The 20,377-nt window shown below is 44.4% G+C and overlaps 1 protein-coding gene across 1 annotated transcript in view; it reads left to right on the top strand.

The window, feature by feature from the left end:
- SLC12A8 (solute carrier family 12 member 8) overlaps positions 1 to 20,377 on the top strand; it is a 157,014-nt gene that overhangs the window by 83,956 nt on the left and 52,681 nt on the right. Inside the window, exon 7 of the mRNA XM_079156219.1 lies at positions 7,849 to 7,962. Within this exon, the coding sequence (XP_079012345.1) occupies positions 7,849 to 7,962 (114 nt within the window). The remainder of the gene's footprint in view (positions 1 to 7,848; positions 7,963 to 20,377) is intronic.

Genomic DNA, 20,377 nt, shown 5'->3' with positions numbered 1-20,377 from the left:
CACTTCACATTTCCCTGCTGGCCACTGCTGGAAGGCCCAGCCCTCTGCGTATTTTCTCTTTGGGTGGGGGTTCAGGCCTGGAAACCCTGCTCACATCCTCTCCCCACCCTCTGGAAGACCGGAGTCACCAGGGCTGAAGTCAGAGAGGAGATTGTGGTCTGGTGGAAGCTCCAGCTGCCCAGAACTCTTCAGGGGCTTCTTCCAAACCTGCCTCGATATCTTCTTCCTTTTCTCCAGGCCATGGTCAGTACAGTCTAAATCAATGCAACCCGATTCAGTTCCATTTCAAAACACTTGTATCAAACACCTGTAATTGTACCAGGATTATTATAATCCAGTTCAAGGGGAAAGTCCAGCAAAATGGACTTGGTACTATCTGTACTCCACACTAGACTCTAAATCAGGGTCATTCTTCCACTTTTAACTTCCCCATGCCTTTTGAATAACTGACTGCCAACTCTGCACTACAGTTTTCTCAGTTGTTAAAATGGTCCAACAAACTAGACCGTAGGTGACTTTGCTCCCATCTCTCTCTTTAATCTTTCATTATCTGCACTAATGGAAGACACTATAGATTTTGGTCATCCGAAACAGCAGAAAATGAAAACATGTAAGACCTTATGGCAGTGACTAATCGTTTTTTCATTTATATATTCAAAATGTGGTTGTGAGCTTGTTTCACAGTTCTGGAATGAGAGGAGGGAAAGCAGACATGTTCTGGAATCTGGTTTGGGATTTTACTTTTGCCATTGGAAATCATTCGTGCTTTTGAATGATGTGTCCTGAGTCCTAAGAATGGGCATCTGATTAGGCAGCTCTAAGAAGTAGAAGGATTCTAGTTGAGCACATTGGCACACGCCTGTAATCCCAGCGACTTGAAAGACTAAGGCAGGAGGATTGCAAATCTGAGGCCAGCTTGAGCAATTTAGGGAGCCTATATATATATAGATATATATAAATACTAAGAGCTAGAGGTATAGCTCAGTGGTAGAGTTCAATCCCTAGTATTGCCAACAACAACAACAACAACAAAAAAAAAAAAAAAAAAAAAAAAGGAAAGAAAAGAAAGAGAGAGAGAGAAGTAGAGGATTCTAAAAAACACCTATTACCCTGCCTCTGAGATATGATCTACTGTCTGGAGTTGGTATCACCTGGGAGCTCCTAAGGAATGTAGAATCCTGGGAGGAAAGGGCGCCTACTCTAAGTCTGTGGTGAGACCAGGGCCCCAACCCAGGGGTCCTAACTTCTGGTCTTGCCATGGATCTTGCCTTCTTCACAGAGATCTTCAGGGATCTTGTGCTGGGAAGAGGTCACCATGCCCCATACCCAGGGAGGAGGAGCATAGCTGGGACTTCTCCCAAATCCACGTTCATTGAACTCTATTTCTGCTGGGTTCCTTCCTGATAACCTCCGACTTCCTCACTCTTTGCACCTCCAGGAACCGACACCAAAGCCCACAGGAAAAACTCCACCTGCGGGTCTCAGCAGATGGGGTATGCAGGTTCAGTTGCCCTCTCTGTTCATCCTCGTCCTTCTAGGGTTGGGCAGTGTCTGAGTAAGTGTTGGCTGCTTGGGCCGAATTCCTGTGGGTGGCTTAAGTGACTCCCTTTCTTCCCCTTCTCCCTGATCCTACTCTGTCAGGCCAGTTCAGATGTGCTGCAGATCTGTTCCCCTGGGACAGTAGCCCAGGGTGGTCCAGGTAGTACAAGATGCTGGCAGGCTTTCCTGGATTCCCATTCAGCTCCACCACGAGGGGGGCCTCAGGAGGAGTCCGCGGGGGCAGGCGCTTGGCCATTGTGGAAGGCCCATTCTGTTCCAGGAGCCCACTCCGTACTGTACTTCCTGCTCCTTTGAGGATCTGCAGCGAGCGCTCTGTGGCCTTCCCTTGCCCTGCCAGTGCCCCACTCCCCTCCCCTAAGGCGTTGTTTTGGTGCCTGTGTCCCTTCCCAGAACCTCGGCCTCTCCTTTCCTTTTCCTTGCATAGTTGCTCTTCCTGTGATCTCCCAGGCCCCACCCTCGCTTCGGTCTGGGCCAGGCCCCCTCCCTCCCTTCCTCTCTCCCGGCCCTTCCTCCACTCTTTCTATTCCTGGTTGGACCAGCCTCTCCCATTGTCTGTTCCCAGGAAAGGGCTGTCTGGCTGGTCACTACTGGTCGTGGCGGGGTGGGTGGGAAGCTGAGGCCAGAAGAAAGCCAGTACTGCCGGAAGCCCCTGCCCTCCGCCCGCAGCCCACAGTGCCAGCATCATTTTTAGAAATCTTGCTTTCTAAGTTCGTCAATAGCAGCAACCCAACACCCACAACGGGGAGACTTCCTGACTGCTTCTACTAATTTCAGCAGCTTCCCCGCCCCCACGGTGGGGAGGGTGGTGGGGTGCGGTGTGGAGACCACAGGTGCCGCAGGGAGTGTCCCAGCAGTCACTTCAGCAGGGTGGCCAGGTCTGCGAGCTTGGGCAGCCTGGGGACCCTTCTTATCCCTGCTGGAGCTACTCTTTGTCACCACTTGTGAGCAGAGCTGACTACCTTTGTCCAAAGTGGGGAGGGAGCTCCTGGAAACCAAGGGTGATCCCCAAGAACTGCAGTCCACTGACAGCATCACAAGAAGCTGGAGTGACCTGAATCCTAGGAGGGAGAGGTCAGGTCTTCCTGCATGCAGGCCTTCAAGGCTTTCCTCTGCTGTTCCTGCCTGGGTCTTGTGGGGATTTTCTCTCTCTCCCCCTGTTCTGCTTTTGTTCTGCCTAAAAGCACACAGCTCGAATGGGACCAGAGTATTTTTATTCTGTGGATACAGAAGCAGATGTTCAGGTCAAGCCCAGATACATTCACATTCAGCAGCTGCAGGTCCTGGGCATCCCAGGCCTTTCAGAATTGGAGATGTCAGCTGACAGGACCCCAGTCCTGTGAGCTGGTTTTTCTAGACAAGGAACCTAAAGGTCCACTGAGGCAGCGATACTTGAGGTCAAGAAACAAGCTTTAGCTGGGCGCAGTGGCATGTGCCTGTTATCCCAGCTACTCAGGAGGCCGAGACAAAAGAATGGCAAGCTTGAGATCAGTCTGGACAATTTAGTGAGACCCTCTCAAAATTATTTTTTTAAAAAGGAGCTGGGTGCATAACTTAGTGGTAGAGTTTGCCTATCATATATGAGACTCTGAGTTCAAGCCCCAGTACTGGGAAGAAAAGAAGAAAAAAAAAAAAAATAGGAACAAGCTTTAGAATCCCCGGGGAAACAACTCTGCAATGAATTACAGACTGTATGGAGGTGGAAAGCTTTAAATGCAGACAGACCTGGAGTCCAGGGGAGGCTGTGTGTTCTCCCAGCCATACAAGCCCCAACCCATTACACACTCTTGAGTCTGTGGCATTCTACACGATAGGGCTCTGCTTACCCTAAAATTGTTTGCTCCCCAGGTGGAACAAAGGGAGAGGCCCTGAGCTCTGGGGGCATTTCCAGAGGCTGAAGGGGAACCTGTCTGGCATTCATCTCTCTGAAGGAGGTGAATGCCAGGGCCTAGGGTTCATCTCCTGGAGAGAAACGCCTGGTCTTCAGCCCAGGCAGAGGCAGTGGGTGAAGTACAGGCAGGTCTGACTCTGTAACTTGTAGGAATCTTCCCCTTCCTGAGCCTTGGTTTTCTGACCTTTTCAATCTTGCTGGGTAGTTATGAAGATTAAGGTGGTGATGTCAGAACTTGGTGCCCAGCGGCTGGCCCACAGGAAGTGTTCCATAGATGACTGTGCAGCATTATTTTCAAGAGCAAGACTGGCTTGGGATATCCTTGGGGGTACCTGTACAATCTCTGTGCCCAAGGTCTCCTCATTGCCTGGCAGGGACTATAGTATGAAGGCATGTCTGGCTACATCACTCCTGGGGCTGCTGCCCACTCTGAAGTGGGGCACATTGGCAGCCAGGGCTTGGGAAGTTGTAGATGCATACAGGGCCTGTCAGGACAGTCTCAGGTAGAAAGAGTCCCTGGAGGAACTGTGTTGCACCCGGAAGCTTCAGAGATCTAGATTGTGTGCCAAAGGTCGTGTAGATGGGGACGGGGACCACAGCTTTCAGACTCTCAAAGGGGGCCACGATAAAAATAAGTAGGAAACTTTGGTCTGGATGTCAGCAAGTCAGACATTCAGAGCCGTTGTGGGAGGGCATGGCCAGTGTGTGCCTCAGCCCTAAACCCTGGCACTGGGGGTGACCCTCACACCATCCCTCAGCTGGCCAAAGCCAGCCAATAAGAGCAGCAGTGCCTCTCCTGGACACATGCTCTGCCTGAGCTCCAGGTCTGGTGGGACTACCAGGCTCCGTATGGGAAAGGGACTCAGCAGGTGGGATGGGGATCAGTAGGGCAGACCTCCATGGGCTTGGCTCAGGACTGGGGGTCTTGAGGTGGAGTGGCCATGAGTTGGGTGAAGATCAAAAAGACCTGGGAAGATAAGGGCAGAAGAAAGAGGTCAGCTCAGGGGCTACTTCTCATCCATGCCATGGGCGGGATGGGCCATCAAGTCCAATGCCCTGCCCCAGGAGACTTAGTCAAAACACTTACAAAATTGTCTCTCCAGGCACAGGTTCTGGTTTCGGAAGTTCCCGGCAGGGCTCCCCTCAAAGCCTTATTCAGAGGCCTCAGACTGTTATGGAGGTATGACTATATGGATGTGCTCCCTCTTTTTCTATTTTGTTTTTAATTTTATTTGTCCTTTCTTGCTTATCTTTTTCTCTCCTTCCTCCCTCCCTCCCTCCTCCCTCCCTTCCTTCCTTCCTTCTTTCCTTCCCAGGATTGAACTCACTGAGCCACATCTCCAGTCCTTTTTTTTTTTTTTTCCTTTAATTTCAAGACAGGATCTCCATAAATTGCTGAGGCTGGCTTTGAACTCATGATCCTCCTGCATCAGCCTCCTGACCTGCTGGGATTAGAGGTGTGCACCACCACACCTGGCCTATTTGCTTATGTTTTTCTCATAAACCACCCAAATTATTCAGGGAGGCAGGGAGAGTACAAATTGAAAGGAAGGGGGAACCAAAGAAAGATAGTTCTGTATCATACGGTTCCTGGAGACAGTGGCTTTCAGCTGTAGGGTCCCTTTTGTTTGTTTTCCTAAAAGAAGTTTTGTTTTGATAATTATTTTTGATAACAAGTAATAACTTTAAAAATGTGGAAATTTTGTAGAAATAAAATAAGAAAGAAAAAGAATTTCCTTTAGTTATTTGTATAATCACAGTTAGTATTTAAGTATGTTTCCTTCTAGACTTTTCTTACGTGTGTAAATTAAAACTTTTTTTGGTAACTGGTATTCAGTTTTCTTAATTAACCTATATGGAAGTGTGCTACATCAATGACAGGATTTTCGCTAACAAGGTAGAGTTTATCTCTATGACTGGAGTTGATGGTACTCACTGCCACATACATTCAGATTTATCAAAGAATGTCCTATTTGCACAGTCAGGTCAAGTATTTTTAAAAAGCCATCTCGGGATGTAGCTCTGGTGGAGTGTACACTTAATTTACTCCAGGCTATGGATATAATCCCTAGCACCAAAACAAAAACAAACAACAAAAAATACTGAAAAAAAAAAATTAACCTACAAAGATAGATAGGACAGTTTTCTTTGCTACTAAAAAATCTCTTTATAAACATCTAAAATACCTCAGTCTCCCATAGTTAGACATTTAGACCCTTCTCCTATTTTACATTATCATAAGTAAAACACTGACAAATATCTTTGTCCATCGAGTTCAGAATTAAGATTATTTCCTAAGTAAGCATCAGAACTAGACTTGGATCCAGTTCAGAGGTTGGGCGAGCAGGAGTGAGTATGTCCTTGTGAGTGTGTCCCTGTATGTGCTTGTGTGTCCATGTATGTTTGTGAGTGTGTCAGTGTGAGTGTGTGCTTGTGAGTATGTCAGAGCTGCATTTCTTGGTGACCCTGCAAGAGAGGGCAATGGATGCAGGCCCTCTCCCCAACCCATCCTCTCAACCTGTGGATCTTGAAAGGACTGGAGTAGAAAAGTTTCCCAGTGACACTTGGGTCTGAAATCCCTCTGAACCTTCAGGCTGAGCAGGGCAAAGCCCTGAGGCCTGTGATCGGATACTCCCCTGCATCAGGGCCCCTGTGGGACTGCAGAGGTGAGTGGCGCCTGATGAAGTGTTTATGTACTGCAGGCCGGCCTGCCTGCCCAGCTGCGCAGCCTCTGCTCAGATGCACTTTCAGACAGAGCTGAGTCCCAGGACGGGCTGGGCTGGTTTTCTCCTCAGAAAGACTAGTCGGTGGGGTCAGCCAGCGGATAAGCTAAAGTTAACCTAGCTCTTATTGCATTTTGTTAATGAGGGGAGGACCAGCTGTGAAGATGCCAAACCATTCAGAAACGTTGGGATTTAATATGCCAGAGCGAATTCTGTATTCAGGCAAAAGAAAGCAATTGACAATGATTTTAAGTCCTGACTGGGCTCCCTGGGGTCCCTTGTGCTTCACTGAGCTTTCATTTTATTATTTTTTTGGAAATAGTTTTCCAGTGAAGTTATGACTTTGGAAGCTGGGGAAGCACAGGCGACCTCATTGGACTGGTCAGGGTCGCGGGAGCTCTCCTGGTGGAAGCTCAGGTCCAGTCAAGGTCTGAATGGGTGGAGGACCAGGTTCATAGGAGGTTTTGTGACCAGGGCCCTCTGGTGACTGAAAATCCATCCTCTGTGGTTGCAGGGGCTGAGGGAAAAGGAGCAGGAATTGCCTTTCCTGGACTTCAGTCAATAAGAACAAACCAACTCGTTCTCAGAGATGAGATTCAAAGGCAGAGCTGAATATCCTGGGTGTTCCTGAGCCAAGATCACTTGACTTGTATCTTAAAATTCCAAAGCCCGCTAGCATATTCACAGAGGCTGTTCAAAGTGACCTCCTTTGACAAAGAAGCAAAGCGCCTGTAAGATTGAAGTCACTTGAAAAACTTTGTTAAGGTCAACGTGCAAACATATTTAAAACGCTTTAAAGAATTCATGTTTGAGATGTTCCTGCTATAAAGTAGTCTCTGGGCAAGTCTAACAGAAAGCTTGGCAGTGAGATGTGCCCATAAGCCAAGAGCTCTAAAGAGAAAGATTCTTTTTGATGTGCTGCCTATTGGCAACCTACCTACTGTGCACTGGGTGCAGCGCTGGACTTGGGAGATGCCGAGGACTGGATTTCTCACCTCTAGCCCTTAGTACTAAGAGCAAGTGAGGGGGAGGATCCAGGGTGAGGTAAAGCAACATCTGAGCTGCACTTGACGAATGAACACAATAGTGACATTCACGGAGAAGGATCTGGAAGGCAGGGGATGTGGCCTGAGCAGAGGCATAGGATGGTACGAGTGATGCTCCTGGGAGGAGGGACTGTTAGGGACATGAAAAGGCAGAGAATGAGGGGATATGGTGGGCTGTTACCAGGTGACTGAGAGCTTGATATTCATCTTAAGGAATTTGGAGTTTGTGTAGCTCATAATGACCTACGGGAGCTTTATGAGCAGGGAAGTAACTTGTAAGCATCAAGTGAATTTTTTTTCAATGAAAAGCAAACTCATAAATATATGTTCATTGAAAGATATTCCAGCTATCTATGAAGTCTATGAAGCAAGAGATGAAAATTCCTCCTCCCCAGAGATAACCACTGTTCTGACTTAGGATGTCACTGCACCCATATCTACGGACATGAGTAGACCCTGGTGTTGGAAGGGAGGCGGATCTGTCAGACCTTCACTGCCCCCATCTCTTCCTCTCCTCCTCTTTCACTACCCTACTTAGTACTTAAAGTTTATGTACAATACCACTGTAACCAAGGGGTGTCTGCGCTCTCTCTTGTCACTCAGCTCATTCTGTTCCTTTGTGTTATTTCAGAGCATGGTTTTGTTGGATACTCACCAGAACTTCTACAGAACAACACTCTGCCAGATTACAGCACCGGGGAGTCCTTTTTCACTGTGTTTGGGGTGTTCTTCCCAGCAGCTACAGGTATTATAATTTGGGTTCCTTTTCACTCATACACCAGGGGTATATATTCTTGGTTCCCAAAATTCAGTGTCGTAACAGGCCTGCCTGTACATGCACTTAGAATGTATATCTAACTTTAGAGGTGGCATTAGCTTTGACTAAGAATCTATTATTTTAACAAAGCATTTACTTGTTCATAATTTCTGAAGGCCCCAGCATGATTTTAGCCTCCTTATATTTATATATTGATCTCTTGGCTAAATTAACAGAAAGGATATATTTCTCTGAGGGCTGAGCAGGATGGATTCCTCAGTGTGACAGGCTCCCCTCCTCTAACCTGGAAGGAGTGCATACTTGGTTTAGAAACTCTCCCCACCTGCTTCTCTCCTGTATGTCTTCTCCCAGGGGGTTTGGGTATAGGCCAGACCAGGGTCCCGTGGGCAGTGGATGAGTTTCTTTACCCTACTGTTCCCTGCTTTCCTGCTCTTCAGTGGCCCTGCAGCACCTTCTGAGGGGGAGGCAGTAAGCTAACATTGACAGGTGACCCACTGGAGATAGGTTCACTAGGGACTGGGCTTGTCCCCAGGGCACAGACTCAGCAGAGCATGTCCCTCCTGGTCTAGGTAGTGTTGTGACCTGGAACGGGCTGCTGTTGTCTCCTTGTCTTCCGCCATCTCCCTCTGCCTTCCTACGTATGCCACGTCCCTGCTCATTATCCTTTCCCCAGATAGGATAGGGGTAGAGAGAGAAGCAGCTACTCGAATATCTCAGGTGAAAAAGAGAGTACAAATGTAAAAAATGTGGAGAAACTGGAACCCTCACACACCACTCACAGGATGTAAAGTGGTGCTACCACTTTGGAAACCAGTGACAGTTTCTTAACAATTAGGCACACACCCTGCATGCCACTCCTGCTTATGTACTACAGAGAACTGAGAGCCTGTGTTCATACAGAGACTGGTGTGTGAAAGTTCAAAGTAGTTCAATTTGTAATAGTCCCCAAATGGGAACAGCTTGGATACTTACCAACAGATGAACGGTTAGACAAATCTTGGTACAGCCATATAGCAGGACACTGCTCAACAGTAAAAAGGAATGAATCACTGACACACACAACGAATATGGAGTCCAGAACAATTATGCTGAGTGAAAGAAGTCAGATGCCCCCAAAAGCACCTAAAAAAATAAAATTAGATAATAAAATTCTAGAAAAATGCAAACTTTAGTGACAGCAAGCAAATCAGTAGGTGTCTGGGAATGAGGTTTAGGAATAAGAGAGAAGGGTTATTAAGGGGCAGGAGGAAATTTCAGAGGACGAAAAATGTGTTCCTGATTAGATAATGGTTTCAAGGTATACCCATATGTCAAAGCTTTTCAAATTGTTACACTTAAAACATACGCACCTGAATAATGGTGCACGCCTATATTCCCAGCCACTCAGGAGTCTGAGGCAGGAGGATCACAAGTTCAAGGCCAGTCAGGGCAACCTAGCAAGACCCTATCTCAAAACAAAAAAAAAAAAAAAAGAAAAGAAAAGGGTTGGAATGAAGTTTATTGGTAGAGCACCCGTGGGTTCAATCCCCAGTGCCACACACACACAAAATCATGTATGCAGTGTATCGCATGTTAGTTATACCTCAATAAAGATGTAAAATGAAAATGACAACTTTGATCACCTTTCCTGAATTCCACTTCTCCCTTTAGCAACAGCCCCTTTCCTCCCCTTTGCATAGCCTGTCTCCCATTTTCCTACCCCCTGATCAACTCTTTCACTCTCTCCTTTTGGAATTTCAAGTCTGTCTCTCCGATGAGATGGGTCTTTCCAAAGTTGTCATTGACTTCCATGTTAGAATCTCCAGTGAGCATTTTTATAGAATTTTAAAAATTTGGGGGCTGGGGAGATAGCTCAGTTGGTAGAGCACTTGCCACGCAAACACAAGACCCTGGGTTCGATCCCCAGCATCGCAAAAAAAAAAAAAAAAAAAAAAAAATTTGTTCTAATTGCTTATACATGACAGTAGAATGCATTTTGGCACATTGTACACAAATGGAGCATAACTTCTCATTCCTTTAGCTGTATATGGTGATGAGTCACACCAGAAGGATAATCATATGTATATAGTGTAATAATGTCTATCTAATTTTACCATCCTTGCCATCCCCACTGCCCCACCCCTCTCCTCACTCCCCTCTGCATAATCCAAAGTTCCTTTATTCTTCCCTACCTGCTACCCCCCACTATGAATCAGTATCCCCTTATCAGAGAAAACATTTGGCCTTCGGTTTTTGGGGATTAGCTTATTTCACTTAGCATGATATTCTCCAACTCCATCTGTTTACCAACAAATGCTATAATTTCATTCTTCTTTAAGGCTGAGTAATATTCCATTGTGTATATGTACCACATTTTCTTTATCCATTCATCTGCTGAAGGACATCTAGGTTGGTTCCATAGTTTAGCTATTGTGAATTGAGCTGCTATAAACATTGATGTGGCTGTGTCACTGTAGTATGCTGATTTTAAGTCCTTTGGGTATAAACCAAGGAGTGGGATAGCTGGGTCAAATGGTGGGTCCATTCCAAGTTTTCTGAGGAATCCCCATTCTGCTTTCCATAATGGTTGCATTAATCTGTAGTCCCACCAGCAATGTATGAGTGTTCCTTTTTCTCCACATCCTTGCCAAAACTTATTTTTACTTTTATTCTTGATAATTGCTATTCTGACTAAGATTTCTAGATGAAATCTTAGTTTTGAATTGCATTTCTCTAATTGCAAGAGATGATGAACATCCTTTCATATGTTGGTTGATCGATTGTATTTCTTTCTTTTTTTTTTTTTTTTTAATGGTTTCATTTTTTTTTATTGTAAACAAATGGGATACATGTTGTTTCTCTGTTTGTACATGGCGTAAAGGCATACCATTTGTGTAATCATAAATTTACATACAGTAATGTTGTTTGATTCATTCTGTTATTTTTTCCCTTCCCCCCCACCCCTCCCACCCCTCTTTACCCTCTGTACAGTAGTTCCTTCCTCCATACTTGCCCCCCTCCCTAACCCTAACACTAACCCTTCCCTCCCCCCCATTATGTGTCATCCTCCACTTATTAGTGATATCATTCGTCCTTTCGCTTTTTGAGATTGGCTTATCTCACTTAGCATGATATTCTCCAATTTCATCCATTTGCCTGCAAATGCCATAATTTTATCATTCTTTATGGCTGAGTAATATTCCATTGTATATATATACCACAGTTTCTTTATCCACTCATCAATTGAAGGGCATCTAGGTTGGTTCCACAGTCTGGCTATTGTGAACTGAGCAGCTATGAACATTGATGTGGCTGTATCTCTGTAGTATGCAGATTTTAAGTCCTTTGGGTATAGGCCAAGGAGTGGGATAGCTGGGTCAAATGGAGGGTCCATTCCAAGTTTTCTAAGGAATCTCCACACTGCTTTCCATAGTGGCTGCACTAATTTGCAGCCCCACCAGCAGTGTATGAGTGTACCTTTCTCCCCACATCCTCGCCAACACCTGTTGTTGCTCGTATTCTTGATAATCGCCATTCTAATTGGGGTGAGATGGAATCTTAGGGTGGTTTTGATTTGCATTTCTCTTATTACTAGAGATGTTGAGCATTTTTCCATATGTTTGTGGATTGCTTGTAGATCTTCTTCTGTGAAGTGTCTATTCATTTCCTTAGCCCATTTGTTGACTGGATTATTTGAATTCTTGGAGTAGAGATTTTTGAGTTCTTTATAGATTCTGGAGATTAGCGCTCTATCTGAAGTATGATTGGCAAAGATATTCTCCCACTCTGTAGGCTCTTTCTTCGCATTGCTGATAGTTTCCTTTGCTGAGAGAAAGCTTTTTAGTTTGAATCTATCCCAGTGGTTGATTCTAGCTTTTATTTCTTGTGCTATGGGAGTCCTGTTAAGGAAGTCTGGTCCTAGACCAACAAGGTGAAGATTTGGACCTACTTTTTCTTCTATAATCTGCAGGGTCTCTGGTCTGATTCCGAGGTCCTTAATCCATTTTGAGTTTAGTTTCGTGCATGGTGAGAGATACGGGTTTAGTTTCATTCTGTTGCATATGGATTTCCAATTCTCCCAGCACCATTTGTTGAAGAGGCTATCTTTTCTCCATTGCATATTTTTGGCCCCTTTGTCTAGTATGAGAAAATTGTATTTATTTGGGTTTGTGTCCGTGTCCTCTATTCTGTACCATTGATCTACCTTTCTATTTTGGTACCAATACCATGCCGTTTTTGTTACTATTGCTTTGTAGTAGAGTTGAAGATCTGGTATTGCAATACCCCCTGTTTCACTCTTCCTGCTAAGGATTGCTTTAGCTATTCTGGGTTTCTTATTCTTCCAGATGAATTTCATAATTGCTTGCTCTATTTCTGTAAGGTACGTCATTGGGATTTTAATTGGAATTGCATTGAATTTGTATAGCACTTTAGGTAGTATGGCCATTTTGACAATATTAATTCTTCCTATCCAAGAACATGGAAGATCTTTCCATCTTCTAAGGTGTTCTTTAATTTCTTTCTTTAGTGTTGTATAGTTCTCATTGTAGAGGTCTTTCACCTCTTTTGTGAGATTGAGTCCCAAGTATTTTATTTTTTTCGAGGCTATTGTGAATGGGGTAGTTTTCCTAATTTCTCTTTCTGAAGATTCATCACTTATGTATAAAAATGCGTTGGATTTATGGGCATTGATCTTGTAACCTGCTACTTTACTGAAATCACTTATGAGTTCTAAGAGTTTTCTGGTGGAATTTCCAGGTTCCTCTAAATATATAATCATGTCATCAGCGAACAGGGATAGTTTGAGTTCTTCTTTTCCAATTCGTATCCCTTTAATTTCTTTGGTTTGTCTAATTGCTCTGGCCAGAGTCTCAAAAACGATGTTGAATAGAAGTGGTGAAAGAGGGCATCCCTGCCTTGTTCCAGTTTTTAGGGGAAATGCTTTCAGTTTTTCACCATTTAGAATGATATTAGCCATGGGCTTAGCATAAATGGCCTTTACAATGTTAAGGAATGTTCCCACTATCCCTATTTTTTCTAGTGTTTTGAGTATGAAGGGGTGCTGTATTTTATCAAATGCTTTTTCTGCATCTATTGAAATAATCATGTGATTCTTGACTTTAAGTCTATTAATATGGTGAATTACGTTTATTGATTTCCTGATGTTGAACCAACCTTGCATCCCTGGGATGAAACCCACTTGATCATGGTGCACTATCTTTTTAATATGTTTTTGTATGCGATTTGCTAAAATTTTGTTGAGAATTTTTGCGTCGATGTTCATTAAGGATATTGGTCTGAAATTTTCTTTCCTTGATGAGTCTCTGTCTGGTTTAGGTATCAGTGTGATATTGGCTTCATAGAATGAGTTTGGGGGGGTTCCCTCCTCTTCTATTTTATGGAATACTTTGAGAAGTATTGGAATGAGCTCTTCTTTAAAGGTTTTGTAGAACTCGGCTGAGAACCCATCTGGTCCCGGACTTTTCTTTGTTGGTAGGCTTTTGATGACTTCTTCTATTTCAGTACTTGAAATTGGTCTATTTAAATTGTTTATGTCCTCCTCGTTCAGTTTAGGCAATTCATATGTCTCTAGAAACCTGTTGATGTCTTCGAAATTTTCTATTTTGTTGGAGTATAGATTTTCAAAATAGCTTCTAATTATGTTTTGTATTTCAATCCTGTCTGTTGTGATATTTCCTTGTTCATTCCGAATTTTAGTGATTTGGGTTTTCTCTCGTCTTCTCTTTGTTAGTGTGGCTAAAGGTTTATCAATTTTGTTTATTTTTTCGAAGAACCAACTATTTATTTTGTCAATTTTTTGTATTGTTTCTTTTGTTTCAATTTCATTGATTTCAGCTCTGAGTTTAACAATTTCCTGTCTTCTACTACTTTTGGTGCTGTTCTGTTCTTCTTTTTCTAGGGCTTTGAGCTGTAGTGTTAGGTTGTTTATTTGTTGAGTTTTACTTCTTTTATTAAATGCGCTCCATGAAATAAATTTCCCTCTAAGTACTGCTTTCATAGTGTCCCAGAGATTTTGATATGATGTTTCTTTGTTCTCATTTACCTCTAAGAATTTTTTAATTTCCTTCCTAATATCTTCTGTTATCCATTCATCCTATAATAGCATATTGTTTAATCTCCAGATGTTGGAATAGTTTCTGTGTTTTACTCTTTCATTTATTTCTAACTTCAATCCATTATGATCTGATAGAATACATGGTAGTGTCTCTATCTTCTTGTATTTGCTAACATTAGCTTTGTGGCATAATATATGGTCTATTTTAGAGAAGGATCCATGTGCTGCTGAGAAGAAAGTGTATTCACTCTTGGTTGGATGGTATATTCTATAAATGTCCGTTAAGTCTAAATTATTGATTGTGTTATTGAGATCTATGGTTTCTTTGTTCAATTTTTGTCTGGAAGATCTGTCCAGTGGTGAGAGAGGCGTGTTAAAATCACCTAGTATTATTGTGTTGTGGTCTATTTGGTTTCTGAAATTGAGAAGGATTTGTTTGACATACATAGATGAGCCACTGTTTGGGGCATAGATGTTTATGATTGTTATATCTTGCTGATTTATGCTTCCCTTAAGCAGTATGAAATGACCTTCTTTATCCCTTCTGACTAACTTTGGCTTGAAGTCCACATTATCGGAAATGAGGATGGATACCCCAGCTTTTTTGCTGAGTCCATGTGCATGGTATGTTTTTCCCCATCCTTTCACCTTTAGTCTATGGGTATCTTTTTCTATGAGGTGAGTCTCTTGCAGGCAACATATTGTTGGATCTTTCTTTTTAATCCAGTCTGCCAGTCTATGTCTTTTGATTGATGAATTCAGGCCATTAACATTCAGGGTTATTATAGAGAAATGATTTGGTTTCCCGGTCATTTGGTTCATTTTTAAAATTTTGTTTATTTATTTGTTTGACACAACTTGTTTCCTCCTTTATTTGACAATTCCTTTAGGATAATTCCTCCCTTTGCTGATTTGCTTCTTTGTTTTTCATCTCTTCCTCATGGAATATTTTGTTGATAATGTTCTGTAATGCTGGCTTTCTTTTTGTAAATTCTTTTAGCTTTTGTTTATCATGGAAGGATTTTATTTCATCGTCAAATTTGAAGGTAAGTTTTGCTGGGTATAAGATTCTTGGTTGGCATCCATTTTCTTTCAGGGCTTGAAAAATGTTGTTCCAGGCCCTTCTAGCTTTTAGGGTCTGGATTGAAAAATCTGCTGATATGCGTATTGGTTTCCCCCTGAATGTAATTTGGTTCTTTTCTCTCACAGCCTTTAAAATTCTGTCTTTATTTTGTATGTTAGGTATTTTCATTATAATGTGCCTTGGTGTGGGTCTGTTGTAATTTTGTATATTTGGAGTCCTATAAGCCTCTTGAACTTGATTTTCCATTTCATTCTTCAGATTTGGGAAATTTTCTGATATTATTTCATTGAATAAATTGTTCATTCCTTTGGCTTGTTTCTCTAGGCCTTCCTCAATCCCAATAATTCTTAAATTTGGCCTTTTCATGATATCCCATAGTTCTTGTAGATTCTGTTCATGATCTCTTACCATCTTCTCTGTTTGTTCAACTTTGTTTTCAAGGTTAAATATTTTGTCTTCAATGTCTGAGGTTCTGTCTTCCAGGTGTTCTATCCTATTGGATATGCTTTCTATGGAGTTCTTAATTTGGTTTATTGTTTCCTTCATGTCAAGGATTTCTGTTTGTTTTTTTTTCAATATCTCTAACTCTTTATTGAAATGATCTTTTGCTTCCTGTATTTGCTCTTTTAATTGTCGATTGGTGCGATCATTCAATGCCTGCATTTGCTCTTTCATCTCATCATTCAGTGCGTGCATTGCTCTTTCATCTCATCGTTTGCTTCTCTGATCATTTTAATTATGTACATTCTGAACTCCTTTTCTGTCATTTCTTCTGCCATGCTGTCATTGGGTTTTATTGATGTAGCATCTAGATTTGTTTGCAGCATTTTCTTTCCTTGTTTTCTCATATTGTTCAGGTATCAGTGGACCGCTGAGATATTGCAGATTTCCTCTATTGACTTACAATGTCCCTGAAGATTTCTATATATATCCCCCCTTAGCCTTCAGTAGGCTGAAGTCATGGAGGAAGTTGATAATGTGGTGCTCCACAAGGAAGCTGCCTCTCTAGGAGTGGTGGCCTTCAGGTGGGGTATAATCCCTGCTAGTGGGCAGAGGTGCCTCCACTTGTTAACCAATGGTCATCCAAAGGGGACCTAGGCTGCGGGCTGAGGCAAGGCCTGTTTGGGCCTGAGTCTCTGGTTTATCGTCCTTGTGGGGAAACCTCACCCAGCAGGGAAGACTCACCCGGTGGGGAGGTCTCGCTGGTCAGTTCCCTCCTAGAGGTTCCCCTCAATTTACAGCTACCGTCTGGGCTGGGCTGCCTTCCTCTGCAAAGTTCCCAGGGGCCCGGCCCTACCTCCTGGGCCTGGGAGCCTCACCCTTCGCAGATGAATCTCCTTAGGCTGCCCCTCCTCAGAGAATTTGCCCACAGGCCTGGAACCTTCGCTCCGCCCTAAGCCTGTCTCTGTGCGGCTCTTCCACCCAGAAGCCTCCTAGATCCTGGGACCCTGCTCTGCACCTAAACGCCTGGCTGTGTGGCCCCTCCTCTGAGCAGCCACCTGTGGCCCCGAACAATCGCTCTGAGTCCCAGAGACCCACCACAGGCTTCTTCCTCCAGACAGCCGCCCAGTATTCCGGTGCGGTCACTAGGAGTCCAAGAAACTCACTTCGTGCCTCCTCCTCCCACCAACCACCCGTAGCCCGGGGCAATCAATCACTCCGAGTCGAAGTGACCCTCCCCGTTCCTCCTCCTTCTCCAGATAACCCCCCGGGTGTTCAGGAGCAGTCCCTCTGAGTGGCTCTGAATCCACGTGACCCGCTGCACGGTTCCTCTGGGCAACCGCCCGGAGCTCTGGTGCGGCCACTCAAGACCAAGCGTCCCACCACGCTTCTCCTCCAGGCAGCCCCCCGTGTTCAGGAGCTGTCACTTTAAGTCCAAACAACTCACCACTCGCCTTCTCCTCTGAGCAGCCGCCTGGAGCGCTAATGCAGTCACTGCGAGTCCAAAGGACCCGCCGCGCTCCTCCTCCTCCTCGTCCTACTCCTCCGGGCAGGCCCCGGGGTTCAGAAGTGGTCTGAGTTCAAACAGCTCGCCACGCAGCCCCTTCTCTGGCAACTGCCTGTAGCTCTGGTGTAGTCACCCGAATCCAAGCGGCAGCGCTCCTCTTCCTCCTCCTCGTCCTCAGGGCAGGCCCCGGGGTTCAGAAGCGTCGTTCTGAGTCCAAACAGCTCGCCGCGCGGCTTCTCCTCTGGCAACCGCCTGTAGCTCTGGCGCAGTCACCGATCGATTGTATTTCTTCTTCTGTGAAGTGTCTGTTCAGTTTCTTAGCCCATTTACTGATTGGGTTATTTGTTTTTTGGTGTTAAGTTTTTTGAGTTCTTTATATATCCTGAATATATATCTTTTTATATATATATATATATATATATATATATATATATATATATATATATATATCTCTGAGGTGCGTGTGGTAAAGATTTTCTCCCATTCTGTAGGCTCTCTCTTCACCTTATTGTTTCCTTTGCTGAGAAGAGGGCATTCTTGATTTCTTGCTTTATTTAAGCTCTGAGCAGCAATCCGCCTCTTCCTCCTTTCTCTTGCCTTGCCTTTTCTACTCTACCACCTGTGTGAGCTCATCCTCTTCTGCCTACCCATTAAATGATGGGGTTCTTTAAGCTACTAAGATCCATTCTTTTCTTTTTCTACTGTTTTCCTTGGAATCCAATCCCTGACCACTATTCAGTGATCAGCCCCAAAGCTGATGACTCCCTCATTCACAACTCGAGCATAGACTTCTCCTTGAAAGTTCCCATTATTTATTCATTACTTATTACATGTGACATTATTCAGTTCTCATTATTTATTCATGTTCCCCTGATTTACTCATTATTTATTATATGTGACATCTTCTTTGGGTATCTTGGACCCAAGAAGTTCAGAACCAAACCATCCCACCTGCCTCCAAATGGCTCTTTACCTGGCTCTGCTCCTGGTCTTGGTGAATGGTGTCTCTCTGCAGTCAATTGTTCATGAGAGTAAGGGGAGTTATTTGTGATTCTTCTCTCTTTCTCCCATTATTCTACAAGTTCTGTCAATTTTACCTCCTAAGTATCAGTGGATTCTCTCTTCTTCTCTTCATTTCTGCCATCTGACAAGTCTGGTCCAAGCTTCATTTCTCACTTGGATTGTTGCTTGATATTTCTTGTTCATGAAAATGAGCCTGAAATCAGGGCTCAATAGTGACAGATAGAATCCTGGTCTACAAACCCACGTTTGCTGGAAATAGCGACTCTAAGCCTTTGTCCTGCCAGGATGACTTAAAACTAATTCCAGTGGTTCATGATCCCTCCTCCTGGCCCTGTCCTGCTTGCATCAATTCCAGGGTCTTGGGGTCTTACACAGCACCAGGGGATGTCGGGCTCTCTGGCTCTTCTCCATCTGTGTACAGAGCCAGGTGCTCCCATTGTTCTGTGTGCAGGGCCTTCAGTTTTAGGCTGCCTCTGCACCACTTCGGGGAAACGGACATCTGCTGACCTTAGAAACCCTATGGTCTGGCAAGACTATCCTTTCTGAGGCTTTGCTGAATTCCCACCAGTGGTGCCAGGGGTTAGGTACCAAGTCCCCATTGCTCCAGAACCTGTGTGCTTCTGTTTCCCTGCCCAGGGACAGCTACATGGGAACCCGGCTAATACAGTCATACTGGGCCTCATGCAGAAAAGGGCCCCATGCTTGGTCTACTGCTTTGCTGTTCCTATTTTTTTTTTTTTTTTAATCACTTTTGAGCAAGGGATCCTGGAAATTTTTTGACTGAGTGCCATATACCATGTGGTAGTTCCTGTTCGTGTCCCCCATGTTATCCCAGCCATTTGCCTGGTTCTTGTCTACTTCTTCAATCCTTGAAAACCTCCTCAGAACCCAGGCTTTGAAGAAACAAATCAGAATACTGCAGATGGATCCTGACTCTTCTCTGCTGCACAACTTCCTCAAGGCCGTCAAATCTAGGTCAGTTTCCTCTTGAATGGGCAGAAGAGGAAAGGGGAAAGAGAAGGAAGGAGAAAAGTCCACATCTGACAGTATTTTCTAGCTCTTTTCCAGCCCCTCCCTTCCCATGCACGAGTTGAGCACATATTCACTCCCCTGGGGATGTTCCCTGGGGCCTGACGGAGAGTCCTGGCCAGGGGACGACTATGCCAGGTTAGCAGGGACAGGGGCTGTGTGACTTATTGGCTGGTCACTCTCCAGAGGCTGTTATCTCAGGGTGTCCTTGGGCACCCCAGGAGGGCCCTGATTTCCCCATAGTGTGCATGTCCTCCTTTGCCTCTGAAAGCCCCGAGTCCTGTTACAGGAAAGGATGCCTGATCTGAGTTTGGGACAGGGGTATCAAACCTCCTTTCCAACACTTCTTCCAGACAGGAATCAGCAGTGGCCTGAGGTTTGAGGATGCCCCCAGCAGTCCAGAGTTGGAGCTAGATTAACATTTCTGACCAGCTAGTCCAGCAACTCTCTTTTGTGGTACTGGGGATAAAACCCAGGGCCTCATGCATGCCAGGAAAGCTGTCCACCCCTGAGCCACACTTCCAGCCCCTTCAACTTATTGCCTTTAAAACCCATATTCCTTCTTCTTCTCTCTCTCTCTCTTTCTTTCTTTTTTTCCCCCCCATACTAGAGATTGAACCGGGGGCGTTTAGCCACCGAGTCACACCCCAGCCCTTTCCATTTTATATTTAGAGACAGGGTCTTGCTAATTTGCTTAGGACCTCACTAAGTTACTAAGGTTGGCTTTGAACTTGCTATCCTCCTGCCTCGGCCTCCTGAGTAGCTGGGATTATAGGCGTGTGCCACCACACCCCCCACAACCCATATTCCTTATTGACAATCATACTCGAAACCTCACAGACACTGGAGATTCTGGTCCAGGGATGGATGCCTTTGTACTTCCTTTAAAAACAATAGCTACCTAAGAGTAATAGCCAAGATTTATTTTTTTGTGGTCTAAGTTATGAAAGTTTTATTTTATGATATTCCAAATATAAAATTATAATACTTAATAGGCTGTCAATTACATAGTCTTCTTTAGCTTGCTTCTCTTAAGGGATGGGTTTTCCTGCCCTCCCGTTGCCCCTCAGCCCAGGCAGATTGAGAATCACTGATCTGATCCTTCCTTTTACCAAATGGGGAAGGAGGGGCACAGAGCGGCTTATGAGGACTTGATAAAGGTCACCCAGCTAATAAGTGAGTGGAGTGGGGTCATCGTCCTGCTGTGGAGGTTGCCCACCCCTAGTTCTCTGTTTACCAGGAC

Source organism: Sciurus vulgaris (assembly GCF_902686455.1).
Source record: "Sciurus vulgaris genome assembly, chromosome: 10".
Lineage (NCBI taxonomy): Eukaryota > Metazoa > Chordata > Mammalia > Rodentia > Sciuridae > Sciurus > Sciurus vulgaris.
The sequence above is the reverse complement of the archived record's forward strand: the minus strand, read 5'-3'. Positions and strand labels throughout refer to the sequence as shown.